The sequence below is a fragment of the Homalodisca vitripennis genome, chromosome 1, assembly GCF_021130785.1.
Source record: "Homalodisca vitripennis isolate AUS2020 chromosome 1, UT_GWSS_2.1, whole genome shotgun sequence".
NCBI classification, from domain to species: Eukaryota; Metazoa; Arthropoda; class Insecta; order Hemiptera; family Cicadellidae; genus Homalodisca; species Homalodisca vitripennis.
This window is the reverse complement of record NC_060207.1, coordinates 55,352,501-55,377,297: the sequence shown is the minus strand read 5'-3', so window position 1 is coordinate 55,377,297 and position 24,797 is coordinate 55,352,501. Positions and strand designations below refer to the sequence as shown.

Sequence of the window (24,797 nt, the reverse complement as noted above, 5' to 3'; positions counted from 1 at the left end):
TTTTAGTTACTGTTGTCTCAGCTTTTAGTCATATAAAGTTTAAATCCTGATAATTTTATTTTTCCTGAGAACGTAAACTTTGTCTGCGAGTATAATTATTGAAATAGAAATGCAACCCTATAAAATTGTATTTTTATCACTTCAAACCTGATTAGAAAGTATGTTTAGTTTCCGAACTGTTAATATGGAGTGTCAAATGTTAATTCATATCTGAGTCATATATCTACGGCCTCCGAAGGTGCTCCGTAACTTAGGAGGCGATACACGAAAGATATCACTAGAAATAGATCTAATACGTATGAGATCAATTTCTACAAGTTCTTATAACGAATATTAAGTCTCATAACTTCCAAGAAAATGTTTAAGATTAATGGGTATATAACCGAATCAAACCCAAAATATAAATGCTTAATACGAACTTTATGCAAACTTAATCTCATTTAATTTAAAATAAAAAAATAATAGGCTACTTAAAATAAAATAAAAATAAAAAATATATAGATGGGAATAACAGCAATTGTGCAAGACTTTCTTCAAATATAAGTTGTGTTTACGTGCTATTTATGTTCATAAATAACGATAATGGTACTAAAATGTTCCAGATTACTCTAATGATGAGGTTGTACTCTAAATAGAGAGAAATAGTTGTAGTGTACATTATTATTTATTTGTATAATCATAGGTTTTATAAACTTTTTTCAACACGAAATATTTTGTAAGTTAATGCATTCACTTAAAATTTGTTATCTAAGAAAATTTTAACAATTTGAATGTTGAAGAATAGAGTATTGTATACTATAACGATTGCGTTTTCGTTACAGCTTGACCGGAGCAGTCGGTATGGCTCGTCCAGCGTCGGGAGTAGCTCCAGCAGCGGGACTTCCAGCAGCAGTGGCAGCAAGCCCGCGGCCTCGGCTACCTCCAGCTACCGGGCCCTGCCTCTGACTTCGGTGCGGGATCGGGCCGCTCAGATGGAGACCGCGCCCGCCGAAAAGCCGTCCATCCGGGAGAAGTACGCCTCCCGCACCTACGGCGTCGACTCCTCCAGTCTAAGAAAGAGTCCGGAGCCCAAGTCCGAGGCCAAGGGAGCGTCCTCGTACAAGCGGTACAGCTCGTCCTACAGCCCCACCACGGAGACACCCAGCTTGAGGTTCGGGAGTTCCAGTAGATTCGGTGGGCAAATCGCGAGAAGTCCTATCACCGAAAAATCCCCGACAGTTTTTGGAGTCTCAGGCTACTCGAGGACATCCAGTAGGGAGGAAGAGAAGCCCGAACCGGCAGGAGTTACCGAGATGATAACGCTAATCACAAGAGGAACCTCGCCTACACCTCCTTCAACCTCTTCCTTCCTCCGGGCCAGGCGGGCTGAGATGGACAGAACACTTGAAAAGACAGTGCCTAAACTAAAACCGAGACATTCTACGTACTCGACAGAGTGCCAAACCGAAGAAAAGTGTATAGAAGACGCGAAGCTAGAGAGTAAGTTATCAGTAGCGAGTGCTCTAACTGCGAGAACACCATCCCCGGCGTCATCCACGTACTCACGGTACTCTACAGCGTACACCCCTCGAACCTCTGCATACCATGGGTCCAGACCGACGGAGCTGTCTCTGAAATCTTCTACTAGCTCCGTATTGAAAACTTCCAGCCAAGACGAGGTCAAGCCTGAACCGAGTCCAACAAAAGATGAAAAAATAAAAAAGCTCGAAGGGAAGGACACGACTAGAATAGGGGGCTTTAGTTATGCAAGACCTACCGATCTGCCAGTGGCCCTGAATAAAGCGATGGCTGACTCAGATGGGAAAACGGACGGGTTGGTATCCCCTTCAAAAATAAGGAGCACCTCTCCTCAGACTCCAAGCTCACCACAAAGACTAAAGACTAGAGAATTGAGTAATTTATCTAGTGATCAACTAAGTAAACCTTATAAATCTAGTGTAAGTAGGGCAAATATTTTAGGTGATTCGAATGATGATACTCATACGCATTCCATTAAAAACGAGACTTCTACAGGTAGTGTTAGTGTAGCTTCATCGGCAAAGGTACCTCTTTCCTCCTCTAGGTCTTCAGCCAAACTGACTTCTCCGGACCGGTGTAAACTTCCCCCTCCTAGCCCAAAATCGGAGATATCGAAAACAGTTCCCAATAAAGACTTTAGAAAATCAGAGCTAAATATGAACTTGTCTAGCTCTAACGAATCGCTTGGATCCCAGAAACCTAAAACTGTCAAAATCGGAGAGAAAAACGGTTTAGAACCGTCTACTGGCAGGTCTCCAGTTAAACTTACAACAAGTAAATCACTAGTAAAGTTGCCGTCCACTTCACCTTCGCAAAAATTATCTCCATCACCTAACAAAGTAACATCAACATTGCTATCTAAGACAATTAAAAAAGAACAATCATCTGAGTCAAGCAGTGAGGATTCCACCTCTTCAGAAACTTCTTCATCGAGTGATAGCGAGAGTAGTGAGAGCGAAAATGAAGAACCAGTTCAAGCCAAGACGAATGGCATCACAACAACAAATGCTGTTTCTAAGATAAGTCGAACGTCATCCAAAACATCAGCTCAAATGTCTTCAGCTGACGAATCAGCCATTCCTATAGACAAACCTCCGAGACCACCATCAGGTGTAAAGTTGAACAAGGCACCTGAAGACAAACGTGCCGAGGAAGCTAAAGCAGTGGTAGTACGAGCTCTCGCTCCTGTAACAGGAATTATGAAGGTCAAATATCCGGGTTCGAGTGCAGAGGAATCCTCTGACAAGGAGACCAAACAGAGTAATAAGGTTACGAGTCCTGGACTAGGTAAGAGTAGTTCAAAATCTTCGTTGGGCTCTAAAAAGAATTTCAAGATAACGCATATAGAATCTGGAGAGAGGGCTTGGTGGATGGGTCCCACAAACGATGGTTTGGACAAGAAAGCAGAAAAATCTGGTTCTCAAACTAGTTTAGCCTCCAAAGTTGACAGCGAACAAACACAAAAAGAAACTGTTTCTGTTCCTCCTACTCCCCCAAAAGTTGAAGGGAATAAATCAACTTCTACTTCAGAAACTGAAACCAAACCCCCAATTCCTCAGAGGCAATACAAACTGAAGAAAGCAGATTCCGGAAGCAGTAGTGATGTACCTGGATTAGAAAAATCACCTAGTACTAAATCCTTAAGAAAAGACAAAAGTAAAACGTCACTGTATAAAATAAGACGAATAGACTCAGGAGAAAAACCTTGGTGGATGCAGGAGAATGAAGAGAACACTGTTGCCTCACAGGAACCACCAACAGATTCAGTGAGCAATAGCCACACTGAAATAGCTCCTGAGGCTGACAAGAAGGCTCCTCAATATCCGATATCAAAAGTTGAATCAGGAGAAAGAACTAGTTGGCTTGGGGATGTAGATGATTCCAGCAAGGAATCTCAAAAAACGTCATCTCCTAAATTAATCTCATCGTCTCCAAATAAAATGAGTCAACTCGCAAAAACACAGTCTGGAGACAGGTCGTCTTGGCTGGGTGACAGTGATGAGTCCACGAAAGAAAAAGCAACATCCAAAAAACCGTACGCCATTTCAAAAATTGAGTCCGGAGAAAGAGCCTGGTGGATGAGTGAAAGCGACGAGCCCAAGAAAGAACCTCTTCCTCCACAGCAATCTCCAACACAGCCACCCAAAAAGCCATACGCTATTTCAAAGATAGAATCCGGAGAGAGGGCCTGGTGGTTGGGTGACAGTGACGAGCCGAAGAAGGAGCCGAAGCCTCCAGTACCGGTCCAAAAGCCAGCGAAGAGGCCCAAAGACCTCCCCTTATTTATCGGAAGACACACGAATATCGATGATGTCCTTGGAACACAGGCGCCCCCGCCCGCAGCCTTCAGGACTCCACAAAATTCATCGGATGGTAAGTTTGTCACAAATAAGTACATCATTTAACTTTGAGAAGAATTAGCTGCATTATTAACAAACTACATTGCACTATTGAGAGGACCCTAAATCATTAATGCCTGTAAATTGTAGGTTGATGTGATTTCAATTCCTTTGCACATGCATCTTCAGTTCATTCTCTAGGATCTCGGAATAAGATTTCAAAAATATTAATGTTGGTCCATTTTCAATATAAATATAGGACATTGTACCACATTAGTACAGGCATAGACGTCGTCCCCACTCAGTATGCAGTACTGCTTATACTCCTAAAAAGTGTTACACAATTGTATCTACTTCCATTTAATTCGGATTATTCAGTGGTCCCATTTCTCTTGCCTATATTGAGGCATTATTATTAAAAATACCTTATATTTTGTTACACTTTTGTTACATCATTCTCACGATTATGTGGCAGATACATCAGCTCTTACGGAAAGTTTATTTCTTCTGCCTCAAGGCAAATACAGTAGATCTCTCCAGAACACTAAATTACGAACTTCGTGTAAAAATTAGAAAGACGCCAGCTTTCACAGAACATTCAGCTAGAGACCTTGTGTGAGGATTATTAGAATGGTAATACTTTAACTTTGCAGACAAGTCTATATCTACAGTCTGATGTCTGCTTTGAGAATACAAAACTTTTGCGGCATTCCTATTTCTTCAGCCTCAAGGCTAAAATTGGACTCTGCATGCAATCTATTTTACTTAGCATCAAGGCTACAAACTGAATACATTGGCTTCACATTGTCAATCTCTCCCCACCAGCTTGTATAAAAATAACAAAAAAAATGGCTTACAGGACATTTGGAAGAACAACATTTTCAATTATGACCATATACTCGTCTGAATTGACAATACAGCTTTAAGTCTTGTACCTTTGTTGTATTAGTTACACAATAGATGACTCGTCCAATGCTATGAATTAAGGTACGGAGTGAACACACGAACTACTCTCTGTGTGACAGGCTCAGGTAGTAAATACGTGAACGGTAACAACCAACTTTACGTGTCGCGGCCTAGCGTTGGGCCTCTAAATTAACTGAAATAGTCTCCCTACTTTAGCACATCTCGTCAATATTAATTATTTATATCATTTGTAACATATAATCAAAGCTTATACTTACAAATGTATAGTAATTTTATTATAGCTGTTAAAACAAATACTTTACAACTATCATTGTATTTTATTAAACTAATTATAGTTACTAAAGTAATAATTAAACATAATGTGCTACCGAACAGTAAAGCTTGTTTATGTCGGTATTCCAAGTGTTATCGTGTATGATGTAGCCTACACAACCTACAGACTCACGACGTTATCTTTAAAACATTTAACAAAAATACTTTCTTGTGTTTTCAATATTTAGTCATACATTTTATATATTACATAAAACATATTAAAACACTTTCCGTTTGATAATAAACACACTTGACGCACAAAGTAATAATTGCCGAAAAAGTTAAAATGTTCTATCTAAAGGGACCTTTTTATTTGTAAATACTTTTTACCATAAACAATTCGTAGCGAATATGGTCAATTTAATACCATTTGTCACAGAATAGTTTTGTTCGAAATAATTTTATATGTTATATATATATATATATATATATAATATATATATCCTATATATCTCAAATAAACATTGAATCGCAAAAAGTACATGCTCCGCCCGGGACTCGAAACCAGGGAATCTCCGCACTTGCCGGGTGAAGTGTGCTACCCATTACACCACAGCGGCCCTCACTTTTTCCGATTTCAATTATTTTGTATTTGGCCGTTTCTTTCACATATGTATACATAATATATATGTAATAAATTATATAAATAATAATTAACATATGTAAATCAAATAATATAACAAGGGTGAAAAAAAATTTCATTGAAGTTCTTCCCCCCACTTTCTTACAGCACATTGTACTATAAAAATAAAATGAAAAAAATGTTATAAATAAACATAGGTCCGAAACACGCTTCCGTTAGCGAGTTTACAGCTAGCGAAAGATTTCGCCCTGAATTTCCTGGGTACAGAGTAAAATAAAGCCATACTTTTGGAACGGTTAATTAATGTAAGAAATATCGATGGATCTCGGTAATGTAATTTTTTACGCTGATAAAGCTAATACAATAGGTTTCAGAACTGTAACCTGTTTAGTAGTTTTTGAGGGATCTCCAGGGGTTAAATGCATAAAATTTGGGGCACGAAACAATGTTTTTTTAAGTTTGATGTAGCAATAACGTTTGTTAAAATATGGTAATAAATACATAAAATCAACAAACGATTCAATTGTATAGAGATTTAATTCTGAGAAAATTTAATAATAATCAAAGTCTAAAATAAAACCAAGAAATTAAGTACCCAAAAAACCGATTTTATTACATTATAATACATTACTAGCTGTAAAGAAATACCGTACGGTATTTAGTTAAAATTATATTTATTATTATACCAGGGGTGATTCATGAAGTTCTCCCCCCACTTCTACATCACATTGTACTCAGTAAAAATTAATGAAAAAATGTTATATAAACATAGGGTCCTGAAAATCGCTCGTTAAGCGAGTTACAGCTAGCGAAAGATTTCGCCTGAATTCCTGGGTACATAGTAAAATAAAAGCCGTAGATACTGAACATTTTGGAAAGGTTAATTAAGTTAAGAAATATCCGTGGATTCTTATAGGTATCTTTTAACCTGATATAGCTGAAATAATAGTTTCAGAACTTGTACCTGTAGTTAGTATTTTTGAGGGATTCAGGGTTAAATGCAAAAAATTGGGGCAACGAAACAATGTTTTTTTTTTTAAGTTTGGATGTACAATAACTCTTTGTTAAATTGGTTAATAAATACATAAAATCCAACAAACATTTATTGTAGAGCATTTAATATCTGAGAAAAATTGATATAAATCAAAGTCTTAAAAATAAAAACAGAGATAATACGTACCAAAAATCGATTTTTTATTCAGTATAAAATACCATTACTAAGTTTTTTAAAGCAAAAATTAATTCAGGTTGGGCCAACCGTAACGCACCATTTTTATATATAGATGTTCGAAAATGAGGCCATCATTATCAATACATTTGCAGCCACATTTGTGTATTGTGCTTTTTTTTTTTTGCGTTTTCTTAATTTTTTTCAGGACTTTACTGTATCTGCACAGATCCAAATCCATAATCACGGGCAATTAATTCATCACGAGAATTCACTTTTGTCTTGTATACATTGTCTTTCATCCAATCCCCTGATGCAATAATCCAATGGAGATAGATCTGGTGATCTTTGGAGGCCAAGGGTGAGGCCCTCCACGACCAAATCCAGTTTCCATGAAATTGCAGATGATATTAAGTAAGCAGAAACGGCACGTGAAAAGTGGGGAGGTGCTGCCGTCATGCTGGAAGTACAAAATTTTGTCTGGAGATGTAAAGGAACATTCTCCTAACAGCTGCGGCAACTCTTCTTTTAGAACTCAGCATTTAGGCGTCCAGGTAATATGAAAGGTCCGATAAAAAAAAAATCATCCGATTTGTGCGCAAAAGGCCACAACCGAGACATTGACGCATAAATCGGTGTTGAAAGTTCTGTTTTTACCCATCCTCATGTGGATTTTCTTCTGCCCATGAGTGTTCATTGTGCAAAGTTATTGACACTCATCCCGAGTGAATTGTGCCTCAATCCGTAAACAAAATTACGCTTGTAGAGTTGATTATTAATATTCATAATGTTGCAAAACTCCAAGCGAAGTCGGTACCACCCCCCTAGCTGTATGATGTTGAACCCTTTTTGTTTATGAAAACGGATAAAAATTTTGTTTCGATTAAGTGAGACCTCCAACACTGTTGACTGCTGCGAAAACTCCTTATCCGCCTAGAAAATATGCGTCGTGTACATTACACCTGGACTGCGATGAACAGCATTAATACACAATATCATCATCCAAGTTGACAGCTTGGTTCAAAATTGGTTACTAGTACTTTTTAGTTGATCCTGTGTTTCCCCGAAGAGTTCGAAAAGTTCCCTGAAATTGTTTTTGGTATCAATGGAATCCTCCTATTAGGGTAACCGTAGTTCATATTCTTCTACAGCAGCTCCTAGCATTACCATTGACAGTAAACCCAAAATAAAAACCATATCATCAGCGTAATTCCTCTGGAATGTAAATCAGTAATGTGCATTTTTTCGATCGCTGAATAAACCAATCGAATTATAACTCACAAGAAAAATTGCAGTTTAATAACACGAATTCACAGAACCCGATCTCCTGCTGTTAGCTTGCAAAATAACCAACTTTATAATACACAGTTCTAACGTAACAGTACATGAAATTACCATTGTTGAATCAGCTGTTTATTCGTGCTCAACCGTTAAACCAACTTAGAAATTCATAAAACACAAAAACTGCATTTCCGATGATTAGTAAACAATAATGGGAAAATGATTTGCTTCATTTATTTTCGAACATTTGATGTAAATTTTTTATTTATAAAACAAATTACAACGTAAATATAACATGATAATTTTTTATTTACAAACAAATTTATTTAACAGTTTAATCTTGTTTCCCCCTTCAATTTAACTCATCATTAAGTAACAGACATTTTGTTTTTGTTTTAATTTTAATACTAAAATACCGTACGGTAAGTCTTTACCAGCTAGTAATGTATTTATAAATGAATAAAATCGGTTTTTTTTGGTACTTATTTCTGTTTTAATTGTTTTTTTTTTTTTTTTTTTTTTTTTTTTTTTTTTATTAGACTTTGAACTTGATTATATAAATTTTCTCAAGAATTAAATTCTCTAACAATTAATGTTTTGTTGATTTTAAATTGGTATTCTATTACCCAATTTAAAACAAAGATTATTGTACATCAAAACTTTTAAAAAAAACATTGTTTTCGTGCCCCAATTTTTTGGCATTTAACCCTGAATCCCTCCAAAAACTACTACACGAGTACAAGTTTCTGAAACCTATTTTATTTAGCTTTATCAGGTTAATAAATACATAAGAATCCACGAATATTTCTTATACTTAATTAACTTTATCCAAAAGTTTCAGTATGGCTTTATTTATTTTTAACCTCTGGTACCCCAGGAATTCAGGCGAAATCTTTCGCTAAGCTGTAAACTCGCTAACGAAGCGTTTTTCGGACCTATGTTTTATATAACATTTTTTTCATTATTTTTTACTAGTACAATGGTGCTGTAAGAAAGTGTGGGAGAACTTCATGAATCACCCTGTATATAATAAATAATATATATTATTATTATTATTATATAATATTATTAATTATATTAATATAAATTTATATTATTTTTCTTTAGAATACTATTTCTACTATTATTTTACCTAGATTTGCCATTATTACCATTTTGCTTTTAATACCAGTATTTTAGATTTGTTAAAATTTAAATTTAAACCTAGACATTAATGACTCCGCATTGTTATTTATTTAAGCTAGTCAATTAATATTAAAGCTTTATACAGTAAAACTTGAATTCTTGAGGAGAAAAACAACGGACTCATAATACACTCTTGTTTTGCATCAAAGTACGTCTCATAACAACCGACTCGCACTCTAACTCCGGTTGTGTTACCGTTAATTAAAGCTTTCGAACGTTTGATAAGAATTTCGAAACTCATAAACACAGCTTAAAAATAATGACGTTTTCTATAATTGAATTTTACCTAAACGATCCAATAATTTATATATTATTATTTTTTACACTTTTGCGTGCAAAGAAATGTCGTAATTCTCACACTTAAGGAAATACTTTATTTTAAATAAATTAAATATGATCGAATTAGAGGTAGGTACTCTGTATGTAACGCTTTCTTGGCCATTGCTTCAAATGTAACAGAAAAATCAACAAAGGATGTATACACTGTAGTTAGTAACCGCAGCATTAATTTTTGCCAAATTAAATGAGAAATTGTTGAAAGGCTCGTTCGGTAATGATGTACTACTCACTAATCCACACATTTAAACTGTTATGCGACAAACTGATATATATATATATATATATATATATATATATATATATATATTCCAGTGTGATTCATCAAAGACGAAAGGCTGCAATTTTGATTTATGGTCCACATTTACGGAGCGAGAAAATTATAAATTTCCTAAAGGAGCTTGAAACAGTACCGTAATTTTAATTACATTGTTAACCTACGACATATGGTACGTAAAAGTCGGAAACTTGTTTAAACAAGCGAATAAGGAGTCTTAGATTGTACTAAATACAGTGCATACCGTCATCTCCCAGTGTCTCCCAATATTAACACTATTTAAATCTATGTTAATTTAATTTCTTATTGAAAACACTGATCTTAATTAACGCTTCAGTACATAAATAGAAACAAGATTCGTCGGATAATCTTACAAAAAATAACAATTCTTAATCCGTCCTCGATTAAGATATTTTCAATTAATATATTTTTGTACTAAACCACTGCTTTCCATATATACACTATTGTTTACTATTTGAGAAGTCGAATAATGTTTTGTATAAATATTATTTTTACTCCGTACTTACATTAGACTTTGTACCGTTTCTGCCTCCCTAAATATATTTGCTTTCAATTCGGGTATTAGTTTTTAAATAATCTAAAAACAAATTGTGGTTTCTAAATGTACTGAATTCCTCATTTTTTTACCGAAAGTGGTAATTCGGGAGCTGTTAAGAGCGCCTTCTACCTGGTGCCTGCAATAACACTAGTTCTCTGTAATGCGTGTTTTGCATACCTACTAGGCGCATAACCCTTTGAGCGTTTTAGAGAAAACTTTCCTGAACTTTGATCTCTATAAAATAAAATTCAGTAGTTCTTCCTTGGATCCAGAGGAATCTATGTACCCAGTTTCTATGGTTTATCGCACAAGTGGAGAGACTGAAGATACAAGTTTAAGAAGGATCTATCAGGCCCAACAGATTGGACCATACAAAGCAATGCAATCTGAGTTGTTCCTTACTGTACGTAGAGGCGCAGATTTCATGAATCCTCTGTATATCAGGTGTTAAATGCACAAAGACTTTGTCGTTAACATTAAATTTATTGAAATATTCAACGATTAACTAAAAACACTACGGAACCTATTTTGAGTCACGGTCAGGTGATCAACGATCCAAACTATTGACTATATGCTTCGTAAAGATATTTTTAAAATGCTAGCTCAGAGCATAGTAAAGTGATTAACCTATTAACCTATAATCAATAATTTACTCTATTTAGTATTTAGTATATGGCTTTAAATAGTTAGTATTTGTTAACTAAATTAATTCAAACCGGGAAATTTTATTGTGGTCTATGTTATCTGAAAGTTAGTAAAATTTATTATTATCTATGCAATGAAATAATTTATATTATAACTTAGGAAAGGTGTAGATTACTTGAAATTATCGTGAACGACTGAGAACGCCGTATCAGACTACACCGCAACTTGAACTACACAATCCAGCATCCATATTGCCGCGACAAAATTCACGGCGCTTCCATAATCGAGTACATATAACGTAAAATATTTGGAAAAAAGTCCTAATCTATATATAAATAAAATGTTAGACATGTATTTATTTCTGTACACTACGGCGTTATAAATTAATTTTCCTTGGTAAATTCATTATTTTAAACGTTGTGAAATAAAAGTAATAAAATGATATACTAAATTCATTGTACTTCATTCTTTTAAAGTGTTGAAAAAAAAACGTTATGAAAAAGATAATATATGTGCTAGAAATATATTAATTTTGAATTAGATGGGTCAACAGCTTGGTGTTTTTTATAATTTGTTTCCCTGGCCATTTAAAAATACTGCATGAGCATTTTTCCGTAAATGCATTAGATTATAAAAAATTAGAAACTTTTTTAACGTGTTTTTTATTATAGTTACTTTACGTAACCCAACTCGTATTTTACATTTTCTGCAGGTTATATAGATTTTGATGAAGATATGAATTTGATCATAATTAAAACACTGAATTTTGTGTGTATCTCAAATTTGTAAGCTTATTAAAAGCTAAGAAAAGCGTATGTAACATAAATGTGTATCAAGTTTGTTTGACATATCCATTTAATGAAACTAAACCAAAATTAAACGATATCAAAATATGATAGTTTACAAATTTTAGTGTATTTTTAACTTAGAAACCCTTGTCTTAAAAATTTAACAGCTAAAGAAGGGGTTGATTTCAATCTTTGAAATGTAATGTTTCATGTTTTTGTAATCTATAACGAGTGTCCTGGTATTTTGGAATATTTTTAATTAAATACAAATAATAAATTTCTATGTTTAAAATCACTCGTGCAACACGTGTGAATCTGCACAGTTAAATTATTTGTTACATAGTCCAAATTTCCTTTGATTTTTAAATTGTTTGAAAGGTGGTTACTGTCTATATAATTATAGTTTTCGTAAATACTTCCCAGAGTTATTAGTTTTCAGTCAATTTAAAAAAAATACGGATACACAGAAGTATCAATCATTGTGATCTTATAAACGTTGATTCCGTGAAACACATATGTTGAACATACGAGTATATGTTACATATCTTTTTTTACCTTTTAATAAGGTTATAAATTATGTATAACATGATCCACGTTTGTTGATGTTTTAAAATTTCGAGATTTGAACCTATGACCCACTGTTTCTGGTGCATTTGAGACACTATACAGTATTTTACCGTATTGTTATGGAGGAGTCATAATACTTTTATTTTAACTATTCAACTTTCATTCTTCAATGTGTGATTGTTCCAATGCTCCACATGTTCCAATGTTCCAGAGTCGGACGGGGAAAGTGAGGAGATGTTCGAGGTGCGAGCAGACGACGTCAAGATTCACGACAGCACACCTATGACGTCATCAATATCCAGGCCCAACGGCATGATCAAAGTAAGTCACCGTCTCAACATCATCTTTTGTAAGAATTGTGAGCAACTCTCAGGTTACGGATATGCTAATGTGATCGAGTCCCCAAAAGTTTCTGCCTTTACAAACAAGGTTCAGATTGTACGTATTTTGTGTTTTCTCGTTACCAGAAATGATAGTGTATGAAGAAATTCATAAATGGAGATAAGGTTTGAGTCAAGAAGAGTTCAATATTCAAATGTGGTTTACCACAGTCTTTTAAATAAATTAAAGGGTTTTAACGGACTAATTGTTAAAATAACAACACAACACACAATTAGGTCATCTTTAGTTCCGGCATATTATATTTTAAAAATTGTAATTTTATTCTACATTACTAACAAATAGTTTGTAATGAGACTTTCGATACAAATCTCAGCTTAAATGTCACATATCACGGTTCTCAATACCGTATCTGTAATCAAAAACAATAAAAATAAAAACAGTAAAGTAACCAGTCACCATTTAATGTTAACAACTCTAGATTGCCAATATACAATGTAATACAATACAATATACAATGCTAAATATAATATATTTTAGTCATAATTTTACGAAAGATCACAATTGTTTCATAGACGAATAATTATTTTAAAAAAATTAATGTATTTTGTACATTTGTCCAGTGTCCGTGTCCTTATTTCCTGCACTGGATGTTAGCTACACGTGCAGGAGAAGGTAAAATCAGATAGCCGCGGAAGATAGGAATATGTCAGTGGTGAGTAATTTGTCACGGAATTTACCGAATCACGATTTATCCACTTCTGAGAGACAATGCCGACACCTGGCCCCGGGCCAAGCGCGCGCACATACATGCGCGAGCGAGCAGCAGGTGGACGATATGCGAGATGCAGCATCGCTCGACACAGAGGACAGTTACAATAATAACCGGTGGCACGGATAGCGAGTCCGATACACGTGCGCGGTCAAGCGAGCAGCAGGTGGACGATATGCGAGAAAGCAGCATCGCTCGACACAGAGGACAGTTACAATAATAACCGGCGGCACGGACAGCGAGTCCGATACACACACACACGTGAGCGAGCAGCAGGTGGACGATATGCGAGATGCAGCATCGCTCGACACAGAGGACAGTTACAATAATAACCGGCGGCACGGACAGCGAGTCCGATACACACACACGTGAGCGAGCAGCAGGTGGACGATATGCGAGATGCAGCATCGCTCGACACAGAGGACAGTTACAATAAAGACCGGCGGCACGGACAGCGAGTCCGATACACGTGCGCGGTCAAGCGAGCAGCAGGTGGACGATATGCGAGAATGCAGCATCGCTCGACACAGAGGACAGTTACAATAATAACCGGCGGCACGGACAGCGAGTCCGATACACACACACGTGAGCGAGCAGCAGGTGGACGATATGCGAGATGCAGCATCGCTCGACACAGAGGACAGTTACAATAATAACCGGCGGCACGGACAGCGAGTCCGATACACACACACGTGAGCGAGCAGCAGGTGGACGATATGCGAGATGCAGCATCGCTCGACACAGAGGACAGTTACAATAATAACCGGCGGCACGGACAGCGAGTCCGATACACACACACACGCGAGCGAGCAGCAGGTGGACGATATGCGAGAATGCAGCATCGCTCGACACAGAGGACAGTTACAATAATAACCGGCGGCACGGACAGCGAGTCCGATACACACACACGTGAGCGAGCAGCAGGTGGACGATATGCGAGATGCAGCATCGCTCGACACAGAGGACAGTTACAATAATAACCGGCGGCACGGACAGCGAGTCCGATACACACACACGTGAGCGAGCAGCAGGTGGACGATATGCGAGATGCAGCATCGCTCGACACAGAGGACAGTTACAATAATAACCGGCGGCACGGACAGCGAGTCCGATACACACACACGCGAGCGAGCAGCAGGTGGACGATATGCGAGATGCAGCATCGCTCGACACAGAGGACAGTTACAATAATAACCGGCGGCACGGACAGCGAGTCCGATACACACACACGCGAGCGAGCAGCAGGTGGACGATATGCGAGATGCAGCATCGCTCGACACAGAGGACAGTTACAATAATAACCGGCGGCACGGACAGCGAGTCCGATACACACACACGTGAGCGAGCAGCAGGTGGACGATATGCGAGATGCAGCATCGCTCGACACAGAGGACAGTTACAATAATAACCGGCGGCACGGACAGCGAGTCCGATACACACACACGTGAGCGAGCAGCAGGTGGACGATATGCGAGATGCAGCATCGCTCGACACAGAGGACAGTTACAATAATAACCGGCGGCACGGACAGCGAGTCCGATACACAACACGCGTGAGCGAGCAGCAGGTGGACGATATGCGAGATGCAGCATCGCTCGACACAGAGGACAGTTACAATAATAACCGGCGGCACGGACAGCGAGTCCGATACACACACACGTGAGCGAGCAGCAGGTGGACGATATGCGAGATGCAGCATCGCTCGACACAGAGGACAGTTACAATAATAACCGGCGGCACGGACAGCGAGTCCGATACACACACACGCAAGCGAGCAGCAGGTGGACGATATGCGAGAATGCAGCATCGCTCGACACAGAGGACAGTTACAATAATAACCGGCGGCACGGACAGCGAGTCCGATACACACACACGCGAGCGAGCAGCAGGTGGACGATATGCGAGATGCAGCATCGCTCGACACAGAGGACAGTTACAATAATAACCGGCGGCACGGACAGCGAGTCCGATACACACACACGGTCGAGCGAGCAGCAGGTGGACGATATGCGAGATGCAGCATCGCTCGACACAGAGGACAGTTACAATAATAACCGGCGGCACGGACAGCGAGTCCGATACACAACACGCGAGCGAGCAGCAGGTGGACGATATGCGAGATGCAGCATCGCTCGACACAGAGGACAGTTACAATAATAACCGGCGGCACGGACAGCGAGTCCGATACACACACACGCGAGCGAGCAGCAGGTGGACGATATGCGAGATGCAGCATCGCTCGACACAGAGGACAGTTACAATAATAACCGGCGGCACGGACAGCGAGTCCGATACACACACACGCGAGCGAGCAGCAGGTGGACGATATGCGAGATGCAGCATCGCTCGACACAGAGGACAGTTACAATAATAACCGGCGGCACGGACAGCGAGTCCGATACACAACACGCGAGCGAGCAGCAGGTGGACGATATGCGAGATGCAGCATCGCTCGACACAGAGGACAGTTACAATAATAACCGGCGGCACGGACAGCGAGTCCGATACACACACACGCGAGCGAGCAGCAGGTGGACGATATGCGAGATGCAGCATCGCTCGACACAGAGGACAGTTACAATAATAACCGGCGGCACGGACAGCGAGTCCGATACACACACACGTGAGCGAGCAGCAGGTGGACGATATGCGAGATGCAGCATCGCTCGACACAGAGGACAGTTACAATAATAACCGGCGGCACGGACAGCGAGTCCGATACACACACACGTGAGCGAGCAGCAGGTGGACGATATGCGAGATGCAGCATCGCTCGACACAGAGGACAGTTACAATAATAACCGACGGCACGGACAGCGAGTCCGATACACATGCGCGGTCACGGACTCACGACTGGAACTCGAGATCTCGTGGACGTGGAGCACGTGCGTATATACGTATGATTGTGGACTTTGGAAGTATGACTTTAAATAATATAGCATCAGTTCAATGAACTTTATACAAATGAAGTTAGTTCGTTACTGCGCCTAAAGTATTCAACTCCAGCAGATAGGCTACTTTTAATTGCCAATAGACATTCTCGTATTTAAGAACCTAGTTTTGTTTTATAATGCTAAACTTAATAAGAATTAATAGAAACAAACTATTGTAAAAAAACTTTAGTAAAACCGACTGTGTGAATAAATTTCAAATGTCGTACAAAAACAGAAATTGCTATTGTCTTTCGGGGAAAGGTATCGCAAACCCCCCCCCTCCCACTGACAAATGAATAACCTTGGAGATACATGTGCACGTTAAAAAAATAATATAGTTAATTAACTTTGTATGTTCAATGCTAATATATAAGAAACCTCACTTTTTCGTGTTTTCATATGCCGAGAAGTGTTTTGAGCACAAATTAAAATTGTTAGGGATTTAGCATTTTCTGAAAAGAAATACACGTAAAAAAACTAACACTTTTTGAAAAGTGGAAGTTTCTTTTGGCAGGTTTGGACTGTGGCTAAATATTTAAGTATGTTTTAAATCTCTTAGTACAGATTGAATTATATATAAGAAATTATAACAAAATGGATTTTTGATTTTTTTTTAGTATTCTGTGTTGACACTCGCAAATTATCTAAAGACAGTGAAGGCGTGTGGCATGCTTCAAAACCAAGATATATGAAAATTTAGTTTTTTTTAAATATTCATGCTTTATTTTGTATATGTGTAGGAATACCTGATTGGGAAAATTGATAACATGATAATACATTTACTCCATCCATGTTCGGCAAGTTGGCCTTAGACAGGAGTAGTTAAAAGCTTCTAAAGCTGGGATTCTCAACCTGGGGGTCACGACCAACTGGAGAAAGGCAATGTTGGGGGTCGCTAAAGAAAAAAATAGCTACAATTTTCCATAACAATCAGGTTCAAATTTCGTAAAGTAATATTTATCTAAGTGTGACGGTTTCTCGGTTGAAGTTATTTTGCACAAAATAGTTCTATAAATTAATCAATAAACCGAAGCACTGGGCAAGCAACTAGTGTCGTCTCGCCGCCGCTCTGCCGACATGACTGCTGCATTGACACGTCTACTGACAAAAAAATAAACGAAAATATTCCCACCATACTTAGCAATAAACCTATCAGTTTGTCAGGATGTACGAACTGTTAAAATTAGGATACGAGTATAAGCGAGTACGATCGCATTAAATGAATGCTTCCACAAGCCGGGATTAACCAATTATAGCTGACGCCTCTCAACTGTGACAATGTTGATAAAAGTACCGTTGGAATTGTTATAAAAATTACTAATTGCTTGGTATCTTGTATATTTTGTATTACTATTCAAGTGTTTTTGTTATAGCCTATGACTTAATACATTTTTAACAGGCACTATTTTGTTAATATTAATCATACCACTATTTTTTTAACGCTTCTCTTATTCATTACTACCTATTTGCAAAGCTATTACTTGTAGATATGGTACTTTAACAAATTAAAAATGGCGGCTAGCGGCTAAACGACAAATTTCTTGACCTGTGTTTACAGGATATTTGTTGTTTGGAATGATGAGTACTATCAGCCAAATAAGTTTGTGACACCCTTTTGTGAACCGTTCTGTATACAAGCTTTAACGGTTGTAGTGCATCGCCAATGATGCAGTAAACAAAAAAAATGACAATTATTTTGCCTTGCATTGTAGATGTTAAAAAGCTTTCATCTAAGACTATTTCTTGGCTAACATTTATTTTTTAGGTGTCAAAATGTTTAACATAAGATTTATCAACTTTGATTGTTCTTAAAATAATTTTATAAAATCTCATTAGTTTTCATAATACCCTATTAAGCTTCAAAAATTGCAACCGTCCGCCGTTTTCTCATGATTTAGACTGCAAAAAATAATTGACACGAAAAACAACTTCCTAAAATATTTCCGGAGAGTTTATAAACATCCTATATACATAAAAACCACACAGGATAAATTTGTGTGGTAAACTTTCGTAATAACATTCAGGTTCCTTCATTTAAAAGGCAATTTATTCATAGCTTGCTTAAAGAATTCACCTGAAGTGTTTAGTGTGTAGTATCTTACCTAGATTACTAACACCTTCCTGTAAAAAGTACTGTCTTTAACTCGCGATGGTGTTCATCAATCAGGAAAGAAAGATATAAATTATGTAATCTACTGTTGTCTTGCTATAAGACATTACCGAGCATTTATGAATCAAGTATTCTCCAGAACAAATTTTTATTCTGATATATTGAACAAGTTCTGATAACATCAAAGAAGAAGTTCCCTCTAACAAATTTTAACTCAGTGTCTCAATAACTACGGTTGCGATCAATTGAACAAGGGCTGTTTTATATGATTATAGATCTCTACCATAAATGGAAGATTTTGCTTTCAAACATTGAGAAATCGTATGATGGAATAATATAGATCTATTCTGATCTAAATTAAAACGCTACTTTAACATAAGACGTGTCATCATATATATGGCATTGCTCTTTAATCTCATACTAAGGAATTTAAACTACTCGTATTTCTCTTTTAGCTTTTCAGTCTTTTAAAATAATATGTATTCTATCGTTAGGAATATAATATATTAAGAATCTGTCCTACAGAATAGATACACGCCAAGATCTGCGGTAGGAAGAATTTCACCGCAAACTTTAGTTTTAGAACAATTGACAGTCTCATTTTAGAGTGTTTTATGTTTGTTGACACCGAATGAAGGGTAAATTACCAAAATATCTGTTCCAGTATAAAGTAGAAAGCGAAAATTTGATGTTCTGTCACGGATGAATTAGTTCTGCCCTCAGCGCGACAATATGATCGCTTTAAATACATGGGGCAGGATACAGCAAATGGGATTTTGAATTTGTCGTAGCCAATAAACAAGGACTTGTAAGTTTTCTTGCTCGCCCACCAAAGATAAATAAGTTGAAGACAGAATTTTTTGACATACTAGCTGTTACCCACGACTTCGCACCTATACAATTTAAAAATAGAAGTCCTTAGCCTACTTTGTAAAACCACTTATGATGTATCCCTATGATATTTTTCAAACGTAAGCATACATCAGGTACATACTATTTCAGGGTTTATGGTTAGCAGGATAAAAGGTTAAGGGACATTGTGGCTGACTCTTATATCAGGTGTGTTTTAGGGGATTTGTGGTTCGTATGAATTATGCTGACGCCACGTTTAGACGTGCCTAGATCTCACGATCTAGAAAACATATAAATAGGTCTCGGAAATCTACTTTGGTCAAAAAGAGTTTATGTCTAGATAGTCTATTCTATTGCATAGTGAAAGTATAACATCCAATTGAACAGATCCATATACACAACAAAATTCTTCTAATATTAAATGTTCCGAAGTTTCGTCAACATTCTTGTCAAACAAATTTCCAAGTCTCTAGTTCATATTCGTTCTCAAAATATCCCGTGGCGAGTCATACAAACAAACACACATAGAAACGTTTTGCCAGCTTACTAAAGGGCCCCATACACCTGCGAGTCCGGCTCGCGAGCCGGACCCGCTGACCCGCTGATTATTCTCCATACACGGAAGAAAAGGGTAATCCAAAGAATACTAAATAGAGATTTAGTCACTTTAATTTATTGAATTTTAGGAATGATAGTCGCCAAGACTTGCAGAACATGAGTTGCAGTTATAACCATGTTATTGGACAAGGTTAATAACAAAAAAAGACACTATACTGCGAAACGCTATATCCACAGCGCCTCACTGCTACTCCGTTTTCTGGCTACCGGTTTTGAAGACTTAATTTTACTACAATCATATCACACAAGCATTAGGTAGGGTGGTGATATATCACCACATACCTGAGACCTGTAAGGCTATCTACAGCACTTTGAAAGGAGAATACTTGAAGGTAAGAATACTGCACATTATTATCAAATTATTCTAGTTTTATTTAATGTTTATTCTAGTTTTTGACAAAGATGGAACTACAATTATGGTTAAACTGAAAACAAAATTAAACAAACAAAGACAAGTTATCAAGGAAAGCATTATCTTCTTGAGATTGCATTGGATAGTTCGCTTGTTCCAGGAGTCGAAGATGGGGTGTAAGTTGAATTGTTTGAGGTAGCATATCGGAGACGGAGTATCTCTCACACGCCAGATGTCAGATTGAATATCCATAATCCATAATAACTGTGGAATTTGTTAAATTGTTCTGCAGCCCTTATGAACAAAAAATCAGACAATTTGTCCGCAAACTCTTGTCACCAGAGGAACGCCTCACTGCTACTCTCCGTTTTTCTGGCTTCGGACGGTCGATTTGTACATCGGACCTTAAGAATTGCCTTACGCTGCGCCGTTCCTCATATCAGCTCTATCATTTTTGGTTTTGTTCATTTTGGTGAGATTTTTCGGTGGTGATATATCACCCGATCCGTAATGCGCCATACACTGGCGAACTGATACTCGAGCACTTTGAAGCCGAGCCGAGCCGCACGGCAAGCAGTGGCGGATCCGGCTCGGCTCGCACATTATTATCAAATTGACTCGGCTCGGCTCTTTATTGTCCATACACTGACGGATTTGGTCCATTTCTAGGCAGTCGAAGCCAGGCTCGCGAACTACAATTATGGTTAAACTGAAACAAAATTATTCACCATACACCTACGTACAAGTTGCTCAGAGTTGCAAACATTCATTTTCTTCGTGAATGTGCATTGGATAGTGTTAGATGAGCTTGTCCAGGAGTCGGAAGAAAGGGGGGTGTAATGTGGTCACTAAAGAATTGTTACTAAATAGAAAGAGAATTAGTCACATACGGAGACGGAGTATCTCTCCAAGACTATCAGGAAACTAGGATATCAGCTGAAAGTTTTAACATGTTATAACTGTGGAATTTGTTCAACCGCTTGTTCTGCAAAAAAGACCCTATAACTGCGAAACGCTAATATCACCAGAGAACGCCTCACTGCTACTCTCCGTTTTCTGGGCTACGGACGGTCTACATAATGCTATCGGCAAATGTTGTAGTCGTCTTCAATAAAATGGTTGTTAAGTACACTCAGGGCCTTTTCATAGAATTGCTTAGGCTGGCAGCTATGTTAACTCAAAACAAACTATCATTACCCTTGGCGGAACGAGTGGTGCGTAACGTTTTACAGTAGTGAAACGGAATGAACAGATTTTTCGGTGGGTGGGGGCACGAGTCGATCCGTAATGCGCCATACACTGGCGATCTGATACTGATACCCGAGCCGAGCCGCACGGCAAGCAGTGGCGGATCCGGCTCGGCTCGCCTGAATTTGACTCGGCTCGGCTCTTTATTGTCCATACACTGACGGATTTGGTCCATTTCTAGGCGAGTCGAGCCAGGGCTCGCGAGCCAGACTCGCAGGTGTATGGGGCCCTTTAGAGATTGCTTCAGTAACGACTAATGGATTTAATGCAAAATTTCAAGTTTGTAGCTCGATTCGTTTTTAGATATTGCCGTGAGTGATAGGCCTCGCTGACGCTAGACAAGATTACCAGTTCATCTCACTAATCCATAACACTTATCCTAGTGTTCACATTCGCATTGCAATACGCCATTGGGTATGTCGGTGCTGTGTTTCAAATTAGGAATTTTTAACTTAGCATGTTGACCCACGTAAATACAAATAACAAATCACTAAATCCTACATCTCCTCGACTAATCCAAACGCCAGACTCTCTGCCAAGTTGCACAGCTGTCCTCGGTTGTCCAGGATAAATAAAAGAATATTTGTTAGGCCTGTGATGACGTCACTCACTCCATGACCTTATGTCAAGCACCCCGCCCAGCAACGCCTGTCAGCCTCACCTAGCGTCAGTGTTAGCCAAGCACTTTGTAATTCAAAACATCATTATCTGGGAATTGGGTCCAACAGTAAGAAATTGCTGTTTTCTCTCAGTACACGTTCTTTTTCGTCGTCGACAACTTGCTTTGTCTTTTGACATCCTTATTACTGCAAATTAGTTCATTATGTAAGAACATCCTTCAACAGAGCAGACTTAATGTGGAGGGAAGGAATTTCTTAACAGCTTGTAAAAGACATTCAATAGACAGTGGCCTAGCAAAAAATCAGAGGTCCACTGGAAAGTGTGTATAAAAATACCTTAAGCAAAGGAGATGTCACGAAACCTCTTTGAAAAAGTTTAGATATTCGAGTGCAAATGGTTTACTTGACGTTTTCAATTTTACAAAACAATAGTTTTTAATGTAATGTATACATACATACATACATACATATATATATATATATATATATATATATATATATATATATAATTTTTCATTAATGGTTTACTACCAGTATAATCTTTTATAACAAATAACCGTTCAATACAAATACTCAAGACCACACAAACCTAAATCAAAATACGGTAACATACCAAGATAATTACACCAAAACGAATGGAACTTTGGGTAATAAAGTATAATTATGCTATAAATATTACTCAAAATGCTTTGAAAGAGTTTATTTTACTAATAAGTCAATTTTAGTAGGTAAGATCTGTTTTTGTCTCCGGTTTCTAATAGCTCCGATAAATCTAATCACAAGAATCCAGATTTTTTTATTCATAAGCTTGTTTCTGTTTACATACAGTGTGTGTTATTGGTGAGTTGTAAATGACTGTCGTCTATAATCTATAAGTTGTCCGTTCCACAACACATCAAAACATTGTTTTCACGGTTAACAATTTTGTTAAGGGTGTTTCGACGTGTTGTGATCCGGTAAACTTGGAACCGTGACGCCGCCGGCCACGTAAGCCTAAACTAAGAGTTGTTATTGTTATGGTTCTGTATGTTATTGTTATGATTCTCTCGTCATTTCAATTCTGAAATTGCTTACCCGAATTGTAACCTGGGACCGAATTTGGTTATAATTTGAAGATATCAATTACTGCTGTCACTTCCTGAACTAAGGTCTCCTAATACTGACAAACTTGCTTCCTTAACATAGTTCGCACATATAGGCCATATTTGACCATACGTCTAATGTAAGAACATTTATTATATATAAATAATTAATATAATTTTTCAAACATGATAAATGTACTGAAGCAAGAAAACAAACTTTTCTATTAATTAAAAGCTTTTAAAATACCTACTGTATTGTAAATTTCAGAAATGTCTCATATTTAAAATATTTATAAATTCGAACCTCCATCGAATTAACTTATGCGATTAATACACTTCTGTATAAATTTGTGTATGTTGTTTTAGTATGGTTCATTGAAATTCTTTTTTTCTTATTCAAAATAGTTGTTTATAAAATACCACATAATAGTCAAATTAATTAGAAACTGAATCTATATATTAATATTATTATTATTATTATTAATACTTTTGCCTAATTAGTGAGTTGTGTCTATCTGTACTTTCCAAGCGCAAAATAACTTCATATTACGAGTCATTAGATTTACATTTGACTAGAAGGGAATGGGTGAAATTTATATCCTCGTCTTTATCTTGAGCCTTCCAATTATCAGAGCAGACAAAATAATTCTCAGATGACAATCACGTAACTACTAAGTACTAAAGGAAACAAAACAAAACAAAGACGAAGATTAAAACAAAAAGAGCTAGACGCAAGGTGCAGGTAGCTGCAGGTGTGGGCGTTGTAGTTGCGGGAGATGTCGGCAGATTGCGCGGGCGTCGCTACACCGACACGTTCGGAGCGGAGGGCAAATCCAGTTTCTTGTGTTCTTCGAGCAACTTTAGTCTTCGGGACTGACCGGCATCAGTTCGTGTTGGAGCGCGGCGCGTAGAGGTTAGGTTCCCGGCCGGCGTCATGGCACTCACTTGTAGAGTGCAATACCTGAATGACATCGACCCCTTCGCGTACACGACCAACTTCCCCGAGCCACCAAGACCCCCTGTGCACACTTTCAGCTGTTCGCTGCCCCTCATCAACCAGATAGCTGCGGTACATCGACTTCTCAGAGCTCCACACCGGGTGAGTTCAAGGCCTTTCTTGCATTCCTCCAACAAACCCGTCTCTGTGCAGTGACAGTCCTGCTCCTGCTACTTGGTTTTATTCTTTTCAAGTGTTCTACCTATAGAAAAAGACCCTTAGTGAGTTTTTGAGTTTGATTAAAATTGTCGGTTATAATAAACTGTATGCTTTGTCTACTAAACGACAATAACTCTGGCTGTACTGTAATGTTTTTGTTAGCTTTGATGGGTAAAATCGAGTTTGACAATGGTATATGTATTGTTATTTCATTTAATCGAAACAAATTG

General features: G+C 37.8%; 1 protein-coding gene across 11 annotated transcripts in view; it reads left to right on the top strand.

Annotated features, from left to right (window-relative positions):
* LOC124361680 (FH1/FH2 domain-containing protein 3) overlaps nt 1-24,797 on the top strand; it is a 178,396-nt gene that overhangs the window by 46,794 nt on the left and 106,805 nt on the right. For 9 of the 11 annotated variants that reach the window (XR_006922390.1, XR_006922389.1, XM_046815671.1 and 6 more), the window contains exons 3-4: nt 822-3,891; nt 12,697-12,806. Coding sequence is in view for 8 of the 11 variants with exons in the window: in XM_046815671.1 (XP_046671627.1) it covers nt 822-3,891; nt 12,697-12,806 (3,180 nt within the window). In the remaining 3 variants the exon portion in view is untranslated. Of the gene's footprint in view, nt 1-821; nt 3,892-12,696; nt 12,807-24,253; nt 24,511-24,797 lie in introns of those variants that run through there. The other 2 variants (XR_006922393.1, XM_046815689.1) reach the window with 2 other exon arrangements.